Source organism: Delphinapterus leucas, chromosome 8, assembly GCF_059928025.1.
Source record: "Delphinapterus leucas isolate spDelLeu-1000000601 "Yukka" chromosome 8, BTC_Dleu_Yukka2, whole genome shotgun sequence".
NCBI classification, from domain to species: Eukaryota; Metazoa; Chordata; class Mammalia; order Artiodactyla; family Monodontidae; genus Delphinapterus; species Delphinapterus leucas.
In genome coordinates this window covers 61,845,506-61,856,137 of record NC_143136.1, presented here as the reverse complement: position 1 = coordinate 61,856,137, position 10,632 = coordinate 61,845,506, and the positions used below count along the sequence as shown (strand labels likewise).

The 10,632-nt window shown below is 45.5% G+C and overlaps 1 protein-coding gene across 2 annotated transcripts; it reads left to right on the top strand.

The window, feature by feature from the left end:
• The first annotated feature begins 260 nt into the window (after nt 1–260).
• SP5 (Sp5 transcription factor) lies at nt 261–6,737 on the top strand. 2 transcript variants are annotated; one of them, XM_089916695.1, is made up of 2 exons: nt 261–423; nt 1,876–6,737. In XM_089916695.1, exons 1-2 carry the CDS (start codon nt 304–306, stop codon nt 3,019–3,021), a joined length of 1,266 nt encoding a protein of 421 aa, XP_089772821.1. In that variant the 5' UTR covers nt 261–303; the 3' UTR covers nt 3,022–6,737. The 2 variants fall into 2 exon arrangements, with proteins under 2 accessions (XP_089772821.1, XP_030616320.1); XM_030760460.2 differs by lacking the exon at nt 261–423 and adding an exon at nt 600–1,176.
• Nucleotides 6,738–10,632: the final 3,895 nt, after the last annotated feature.

The window sequence follows — 10,632 nt, the reverse complement described above, 5'->3', positions numbered from 1 at the left end:
AGCTTGCCTGCTCCGAGAGAGAAGAGCAAGACACCAAACATTTCCCCCTCGAGTTGCTCTGAGTGTCCCGCCAAGCTTAGCTTTGGGGGTAAGCGTGGCCCGGCTGTATTTCGCAGGCTCACTATTTGCAAAAGTTGTGGCCCGAGAACTTCCAGGTCGCCAGCCGGAACGTCGCAAGAGAGGCAGGCGGCCCTGGAGCCTGCGCGCCACCCACCGCCGCCCTGGGCGGCCGCCCGGCCCCGCCCCAGGTCCCAGGGCTGCTCACCGCTCCACGGGGGCTGGGCTGGGGGAGGAAGGGGGAGCATGAGGCGGGCGGGGCGCAGGGCGTGCCACGTTCAGCCCCGGGAATTCCCTCGGGTCCAAGGTGTGCTCGGGTTGACGACGTGCTCGGGCCGGTGCCTGTGCTGTCCGGGTGCCGGGTGTGTAAGTACCGGGGTCGGAGAGGAGAGAATTACCCTCATCTTCGTCTCCAAGTCCCGCGCCTGGAAGCCGAAGGCAGATTTCTCTGGAGATAGCAAAGATACTTTGTCACTTTGGGCGCTGCCTTGGCGCAAATCTTTAATTGCAAGGGAGCGGGGGGGGGGCGGCGGGAGAGGGGGATAGAGTGTCTCAAGCAACCCAAGCGCGGGTCTCCAGGCGGCAAGGCCCCCTTTGATCAGGAAAATCCAATTATTTGTGTATATACATTTCCCACATAGTGATTACTTCATTAATTGTCCCGCCTTTATCTCCTCCCTTCCCATCCCCCCTAATAATCAGTTCTTTTATCCAGACCAACAAACACACCATAGGAGCTTTGTGGATTCAAAGGATTTGCTTTCGCTTCTGAAAGAGCCGCTATTCTTTGATGATTGGGTAGCGGCAAACTTCAAAGCCATAAATCTTCCCTCTGACTGGCTGGCGGCCCAGCAAAGTCCTTATCAAATTCTTGGAGGTGAGCCTGAAGCGCTCAGACCGCTCGCGGGGCGAGCGAGCGGGTTGCGGCGAGGGACGCGGGCGGGGAGGGCCCCGGCGCGCAGTGAGGGCGCCCGGGAGGGACGCTAAGGCGGCCCTTCGTCCTCGCCTTCGGGTCTCCATGCCTCAGCAGCGCCCTGCTCCTCAGCCAACGGCCCGCAAGCCATAGCCATGGCCGCCGTGGCCGTCCTCCGGAACGACTCGCTGCAGGCCTTCCTCCAGGTCAGGGCTGGGCTCGGAGGGGGCGAGGGAAAGGTGGGAAGGGTCATGTCTGGATCTTTCCTGATATTCTGTGCACCCTGAATTTCAAAGGGAATCCCGCTCGGTGGATACCAATGGAGTGAGACCTAGGGGTGCCCACACCAACTTCACACTGAACCCTGGTGTCAAGAGTGTGGCCTTTGGGGGAGGGACGCGCGTATCCAGGGCTTGTTCGGAGGTGCGCGTCTGGCTGAGAACCGGTCCCAGCTCACCCCGCTGGGCCCTCCTGGGGCGGGCGGAGGAGGAGCGCGAGAGTAGCGTGGAAATGAGAGCTTCAAAGATGGGAGGGAAGGCGGATGGGCATCCGGGCTGTGGGTGTTTCCAGACCCTTTCTGGCTGCGGAGCCGGGAGTGGCCCGTCGGATCTCTCTCCCCTCCCACTTTGTGCCTGCCTTCCTCTGAGGCTAGATGGCGTCTCTTTGCACCAAGTAGTTTCACAGGAAGCGCTCCCGCGCTCCGCGTCCAGGTAGCGCAAGCACCAAAAGTTTCCCGGGACTGGTGGGTGCGTGCGTGGTGTGCGGTGGCGGGGGAGGGACACCCAGGACGGGGGAGGGGCGGCGGTATAATAGCCGGCGTGGGTGTGGCGGGCCGGCCCGGAGACCGCGCTTGGAGCGCTAACCCTTTGTCTCTTCTCCGCCCTCCCGTGCCGCCGCCTATGCAGGACCGCACCCCCAGCGCCTCCCCAGACCTGGGCAAGCATTCGCCCCTGGCGCTGCTAGCCGCCACCTGTAGCCGGATTGGCCAGCCGGGCGCTACGGCGCCCCCGGACTTCCTGCAGGTGTCGTACGACCCCGCGCTGGGCTCGCCCTCCAGGCTCTTTCACCCGTGGACCGCCGACATGCCGGCGCACTCGCCCGGCACGCTGCCATCCCCGCACCCCAGCCTGGGGCTGACGCCGCAGAAAACGCACCTGCAGCCGTCCTTCGGGGCGGCGCATGAGCTGCCGCTTACACCCCCTGCAGACCCCTCGTACCCCTACGAGTTCTCACCGGTGAAGATGCTGCCCTCGAGTATGGCGGCGCTGCCCGCCAGCTGCGCGCCCGCCTACGTGCCCTACGCGGCCCAGGCCGCGCTGCCGCCCGGCTACTCCAACTTGCTGCCGCCGCCCCCGCCGCCTCCGCCGCCCACGTGCCGCCAGCTGTCCCCCAACTCGGCCCCCGACGACCTCCCGTGGTGGAGTATCCCGCAGGCCGGCACCGGTCCGGGAACCTCGGGGGTTCCGGGGGGCAGCCTCTCCGGCGCCTGTGCGGGGGGGCCCCACGCGCCCCGCTTCCCGGCCTCAGCGGCCGCCGCTGCCGCCGCCGCCGCCGCCGCGCTGCAGCGGGGCCTGGTGTTGGGCCCGTCGGACTTCGCGCAATACCAGAGTCAGATCGCTGCGCTGCTGCAAACCAAGGCCCCCCTGGCGGCCACGGCCAGGAGGTGCCGTCGCTGCCGCTGCCCCAACTGCCAGGCGGCGGGCGGCGCCCCGGAGGCAGAGCCGGGCAAGAAGAAGCAGCACGTGTGCCACGTGCCAGGCTGCGGCAAGGTGTACGGCAAGACGTCGCACCTGAAGGCGCACCTGCGCTGGCACACGGGCGAGCGGCCTTTCGTGTGCAACTGGCTCTTCTGCGGCAAGAGCTTCACGCGCTCGGACGAGCTGCAGCGGCACCTGAGGACTCACACAGGCGAGAAGCGCTTCGCCTGTCCCGAGTGCGGCAAGCGCTTCATGCGCAGCGACCACCTCGCCAAGCACGTCAAGACGCACCAGAATAAGAAGCTCAAAGTTGCTGAGGCCGGAGTCAAGCGGGAGGACCCGCGGGACCTGTAAGACCACCCGGGGGCGACTCGATGCCTCTCCTGCCTCGGGCTCCCTACCCAGCGCCTCTTCGGAGAGGTTCCGGTGGCCTGTGGGCAGCCGGCCGAGAGGAGACCCAACTGAGGCACTTACTTGCCCCTTCCTGCTTGCCTGCCTCCCAAAAGCGACGCTTGGCCTCCAGCTCCCTGGCCGGCCTGCGGACAAGGACCGTGTGCCCAGGAAGAGCAGGGGAGGTAGGGTTGAGAGCTGTGTGTCACGAAAGAGCAGTTTCAGGCTCTGAACCATTCCCACCATCTGGGAGACCTACAGTTTGGGGGGACTACCCTGGGCTGACCTTTGTATATAGGAAACGCTGCTGAAATCAAAGCGGAAGAACCTTGAGAGATTTGAAATAGTGCTGTGTTTTTTGCTAGGACTGGGCCGGGCTTTGTACAGGTTATTTAATAGCTTTCTTAAAGAATAATTATAATAATTATAACATTAATTAAAATGTTACTTTTGTCCTCAGCTCCGTGCAGAGCTACAGCATGAAATGTCTCTGTAAAGCAATCAGCAGTTGCAGCGTGAAAATAAATACGTTAACTCCGGGGTCACCTCGGGAAGACCCCGCTGAGCCGGTCTCATTTGATCTTTTCTCCTTCTGAGAGGCTTTACAAAGCTGTCAGGTTTCACCGGGAATTTGAAGGCTCCTGTAGGCTGCCTCTGTCGGAGGCTTCTTTGGTTTGGAAGGTTCTGGGCAAGTGTGTCGGGTGCAAAGATGCAGAAAGTAGGAGGGCAGAGTCAGTTTTGTGGTAAAGAGATTAGGGCAAGATTTTCCAGTCCCACCTTGAGTTTCTCACGCGGCCTTAGGACTTGACCAGAGACTGTCGGGCTTCTCTTAAAAGTTGATACCTGCTGCACATACAATACACGATCTTTTTATCTGGCGAATTGCCTGTGGCGTTCCATTTGTTGGTACTCTCAGAGGTCACAGGCGAGCTGCGCTTCCTCCTGGCAGCCGGCTATGCTGCTGTCTGCAGGGGTACTACTATCTCGAGGATCTGTTCACAGATGAGATTTTGGAGAGTTACAGAGAGACTAGGGGCCCTTGTTCAGGTTGGTCTTTGCTTGGGAAAGAAGCGGCTCTCCTGTATTTCAGCCCCGTCATGATACACAACCTTGTCTTGCTTGTTTTCTTCTTAATCCTTTTGCTGTGGCAATCTTACCAGTCTTGTTTCACAATAGCCTCTTAGGGATTTCTGTTTAGGCCTGGAAATTTAGTTCCATTTTGTGTCTTGGGACTTTATTTTTTCAATCACTGCAGTAGACTAAGATTTTCTCAGGGAGGAGCCAGGAATACTCATATCTAGGTTTCTCACCTGTCTCTAAAATGTGAAGTTTTAAATGTGAAGTTTACAAGTGTTTTTTCAACTCAGCTGACTCCTGGATGTTTTCTAATATGTGAGTTTTTAACCTGAAACCAAAAACCGTAATCTTCTGATTTAGAACTAGCAAAGAAAAGGAATTGTTCTCAATTTTGTTACTATGTTAAACTGGCTGGCATCATTAATGCCAAATTTCAATCGAACTGAATAATTTTTTCATGGTAGTAGAAGTGTATATAAATTGATAGGATTTCACAGTTTACACACTGCTGTTACCTTGCCTTTCGTTTGAAGTCAAACTGAAGGGTAAGTTCTTAAAAACCAGGAGGGTTGTGCTTGAGACTTACTGTATTAAGTAAAACTCAACCAGCAACATAGTTGAGATGAAAATTACTTTTATACTCCTAAGAAATAGCATTTTTACTTTGTAACTTGGGACAAGGTGGTAACTACCAAAATCATTGTGGGACTATGCCTTAGAACCTGTTACTCTCATTAGAGATTTTGGAACTATTTAATGACAAAATGGAATGTGAGTCTTTAGGGTTCTTTACCTGGAAAGGGCAGTTTGGGCTGGCTAAATTCTCAAGGCTGTGACAGTTTTGCAAGCAATAGCAATAAGAAAGTTGCTACACAGTAACATTAATATGCATTTAAATGTGTAATCTAATCTACATCAAGATTGTTGAGAATAATTTCTATGAAGAGTTACAGAAACTCTCACATCTGAACCATGCCCTGGGATTGACCTCAGAGCCAGAAGAGGTTTTCTGGCAGATGATAGGGAAAGAGGAGTCCTTGTTAGAGAGTGAAAAGACCAAGGGCTTTCTTTGGAAAATTTGAAACGATTCTCTCATGTGAAAGAAAATGCCCTTGGTAGAGAAAGAAAACTGGCAATTTTGAAGTGACTCTACTAGCTATTATTGACAGCTACGATCATTTAGCATCCAAACAGGTGAAGTGTTGAAGATAAAATTTCCTTATAACTTTAACTTTGTTGTTAAGAGAGAAAATAGGTAAAATGTATGAAATTTTGTATCTAAACAGATAAGGTGTTGAAGATAGTTTTCTTATAACTTTGTGGTGGTTAAGAGAAAGACAAAATATATGGAATTTATCTAAAAATGCAATATTTATAATTTTAAAAAGCAGAATGAAGTCATTTGATGACAAATCACTTTCTTAGTTTTTAGGTAATCGAACCTGCAAATTTTAAAAGTTTGGTAAAAGTATAGACTCTAGACTAAAGACTGTTCCTCATTGTCAGTGCAAATCTGTGTTCCAATTACTTTAGAAAAAAATATTTATGCCATTATCCAAATAGAAGCCAGGAAGTCACAATAATGTGATATTATTATCCAAGTGTAGGAAAACATTTCATGTTTATACTGAAAAATAAGCTAATAAATGCTCAGAAATACAAGTTTGACAACGAAGAAATGTATTAGATTCTGTAAGCCTTTAAAATGTGAACTGCTGCTGCATGCTTTATTTGGTTCATAAAACTGCAACCTACTATGGTATTATCCATTTATAACTTTAAAAAATTATTATAAAATAAATCAGTAGGCAAGAAATATATGCATAAATGATGTAAATTAAGCACATTTAATTTAATTTTAATGACATTCAAATTAAAAGAAGTTCAGAAGCAAATTACTTTTAAATGTAAACTGAAATTTATTTTTTATTTGGAATTTTGCCATCATCAAAAAAGAAAGTTTAATCCACCAACTGAATTCAAGGCTTTACTTAAGAACCCCAGAACCAAATTCAATTGAGTTAAAAACCAATTGAAGAAACTATGTTAATGATGGCCTCAAATGTCAATAGACATTTTGTTTTTAAGCAACTGTTTTAGTAGCATGCAAATATAATGTAAAGTGTCATATTTTAGAAAATTCTAAAATAAGTGTGATATGATTACATTGTTTAACACAATTGATAAATGAACCATTTGACCAAAAACTTGGAAACATAGAGAAATTGAGTTATCAGTAATTTAGGTAATTTGGAATTATATGTTTCTGAACTTATTAACAACACTGTATAGTTTTCTGCTTTTCTCAAGGGAAAATTATGCAAATTTGTCCTTTGCTGACCACTAATTTGGAATAGTTTTGGTAATGAATGAAAGTAAATTATGTTAAAGAAAATACAGCTACATTATTCACCATCGTGTTAAATAAGTCTTTTCTAGTTTCAGTTAGAGTTTAAATCTTATAACTATGTTGTGTATGTTGTTTTAACTTATTTTCCCTTAAGTCAATCAGACAACACATGCCTATTTAAAAAATTAACATTGATGAGATTGCTTCTGGCAGAAACCTACATGAAACAGTATTTGTAAAAAAGGCAGTTTTTCACCCCAATTTCACTCCATTTCTATTTTAATACTATTGGGTTTTAGATATTCAGTTTAAAGCAGCATCTTCAGTGTTTCCCATCTGTTTTGGTTCTGCTGTGAGACTTTCACAGAACCTTTAGCGGTAGCTATATCTTCACACTAACGTGAACACCTACTAAGTTGTTTAGGGCTCTAAAATTGCAAACCACTTTTACTTGTGTTAGCTAACCACATTAAATAATGACAAGTTGTGGTAAATTGACATTATCTCACTGGGAAATCATCTGTTGTGGAATCAGATTCAAACCTCAAGCTTTGTTTTCTAGTAAATGTGATTATGCTTTGCTAATGTCCCAAATTGAGGGCCACTCAAAACAAGTCATACTAATGTTCTATTAAATATCATTTCCTTCCTCTGGTTTGCATGGTAGGGGGAACTTAAAAGAGTATGAAACCAAGGGCAGCTTTGACATGAGGACATGTGCCAACATAGTTTGATAAACTAGGAACAAATAAGGAAAACATCTAGATAGAAAGATGTATGTTGGTAATGAGACATATATTTAGATTAATACACCAAAATGACAGGTTTCAGTATTGGGCCAGTATAATTGTAACCTGATTCATGTGGCATTCAATATATATAAACAGGGACTTCCCTGGTTGAGCAGTGGTTAGGAATCCGCCTGCTAATGCAGAGGACACGGGTTCAATCCCTGGTCCAGGAGGATCCCACATGCCGCGGAGCAACTGGCCACGTGCGCGAGCCCGCGAGCCACAACTACTGAGCCCATGTGCCACAACTACTGAAGCCCGTGCGCTTGGAGCCTATGCTCTGCAACAAGAGAAGCCACCGCTGTGAGAAGCCCGCACACCGAAAGGAAGAGTAGCTCCCGCTCGCTGCAACTAGAGAAAGCCCGTGCATGGCAACGAAGACCCAACGCAGCCAAAAATTAAAAAAAAAAAAAAAAATATATATATATACATATATATGTATATATATATATGTAAACAGTATATTTTTCTCTGGTGTTCAGACTCGACACATTTTTGCATAAAGATCTTTGTGTCAGTTCCTCCTCCCTTGATTGTTTTTAAAGAATCAGCAATGTTTCAAGTTAATTTATGGACATTGTAAAATAACTTACATAATGTTACTTCCTAAAATGAGTAAGTGATACTGTTCAGCAAAGATGTAATCAAACAGCTATGGACCTTCATAATTTTTTTGATAGTTTCACAGTTGTTTTACTGTTACAGTTTATTACCAATTGAAGATTTGCATGTGATGATTGATATAGTATTCATTTTCATGCTGACGTTTGGATGACTTCCCTTTCTAGACTTTATATACTTCTCCTTCCATGTCTTTAGTGATTATGTTGAAGCATAATCCTCAATGGGGTATTTGACACTTAATTCGTAATTCAACCCATGCATGTGAACTGCAGTAGTTTCTGCACAACACATAATAAACTATATTAACTAATATATTTTGGTTGTCTACCTAATACCAAAATTCAGTTCAGGGGAAATAAATCAAGTTCCTAGTTTCATACAGATCTTCCTTGACTAACGATGAGGTTACCTCCCAATTAACTCATCGTGAGTTGAAAATACCGAAGTTGAAAATGCGTTTAATACGCCTCACCTACCGAGCATCATAGCTTGGCCTAGCCTACCGTAAACATGCTCAGAGCACTTACATTAGCCTACAGTCAGGCAAAATCTAACACAAAACCTATTTTATAATAAGGTGTTGACTATCTCGTGTAATTTATTGAATATTATACTGAAAGTGAACAACAGAGTGGTTATATAGGTACAGGATGATTGTGTTTCGGTTGTTTACCTTGGTGGTGGCGTGGCTCTCTGGGAGCTGTGGCTCGCTGCCCTGTCCAGCATCACAGGAATACCCTACAGCATATCGCTTGCCCAGGAAAAGACCAAAATTTGAAGTTTGGTTTCTACTGAATGTGTATCACTTTCACACCATCATAAAATCAAAAAATTGTATGTCAATCTGTCATAAGTCAGGGATGCCTGTATATAAAAGTCTGCAGCTTTCACTTCTCAAAAAGTTGTTTCAGCATTATGAAGATTTGGTTTGCCCATTATAAAATGGAAGTTTGTTTTATAGGAAAACTATTTAATTTTTTTTCATTAGTTGCCAAAACCCTAACATCAAAAATACACTAAAATTTTCTGAGGTCTAAGGCAGTGTCTAGATATCACCTGATTTGTTAATACAATGTTAAGCCAGTCAGTCACATGGATGCTTTCTAATGATTTTGTGTTTAGCATAATCTAAAACACGGATGAAAAACATCTGGCCCTTAGCTTAATTTCATCCAATTCACAAGGCAAGTATCAAAGCTAAATCCTCATTTATGCTTATGGTTGGGAAAACGTGTCTTAATTTGAAAAGTGTTTGGTGGCAGTTTCCTAAAACTCTATGTAAGGTACCATGAAAGCTTATTTCTCTTATTTCTGTCTTTGTAAGTTTTATTCTTGTATTCTGTATGTCTCTTTACTTGTGGATGCCACGTCTTCGACATATTCGTGTTCATCTCTAGCATGGAAACTCGTTTTGTGTCGTGTGTCTCTCTTCCTTTTCTTGATGTATCTATGCCCATTATTTTATTTTGCTCCCTATAATGCAGGACTTGACAGGATTCTAAACTCCAATTATTTAAAACCTGTTGTATGTTTAACAGACACATATTCCTTGGTCTAAATTTTACATGTGAGTGAGTTAAATTTAGAGTTCTATTTATAGATTCAAATCATGTTTTATTTATGCATTATATGACTGCTGTTTACTGTGGATTTCTGAACATCATTTTACTTTCAGTTGTCATGGAAAAAATATTTCCATGACAATTGAGAGTAAAATTGTAAAATATGGTAGAGAATTATGGTTTGAGGTAATACCAGGTTGGATAGATTTTAATTAGTAAAAAGCATACAAAAGAAGTAGATTACCTAAATCTGTAAACATAGCCCTTTATTTATTGAGCTAAGGTTTTAATGAAGGGAATGTGAACTAAGACCTATAAGCATTTATCTATTTTTATTCCTTGTTAAGGTTATTATATTTGATGGAGGTTTCTTTTTCTCTCAAAGCCTTTATTCTCCTCTGTTTGATCCTTGATGAAGTTCATGTCATCTCTCCATACCTCAGACAACTGCCAAGAAAGTCATTTTGGTAACAGATTTTGTACCGAGACTGGGTTTGGAGTAGAAAGTTGCTAAAGTTTTCTAAGGAGAAAGCACTCCCTTCATCGATCATGATTCAGGCTTGTCAATAGCAAGTCTGTGTGCCCTGAGTAGCTAGTAGCTGGAAGCTGCCCCCTTGCTTCTGTAGCACAGAGGTCTAGAAGTAGTGAAAAGGGAAACAGAACAGAGGGAATAACATGACCATGGGGAATAACAGACATTTGGAAGATCCTGTTTAGACAGGATGTTCCTAAAGGGGTGGAAATAGGGCCATTGGGTAGGAGCTGAAGGAAAAGGCTTGATCACTTTCTCAAAGTTAGAATGGACCCCTGGAAAGTGCCTCCCTCATCCCAGGTTGTTTTTTTCTTCCTTAAACCAAAGCTGAGTATGAGTAGGCTGTAGGGGAGATGCAGACCTTGACTGAGTTGGACTTGGAGGATCTTTATGGTCTCTTCCAAAGCTGAAATGCTTCAAATCTAAAATCTGTAAATCAAAAAATCCAAATACATTTTATTAAAGCTACTAAAAATGCAACAGTTGTATGGATATTCCTGGCATTCTGGCATCTGATTTCAGAAATCCAGTTTGGGAAAATATAGTTTGTTCTTAAATAGTTAAAGGTATTAAAGAGCAGCAGAGTAATTTGGGATAAATCAGCAGCCTCTCTGCAAGTAATATCAGAAGGTAGTCACA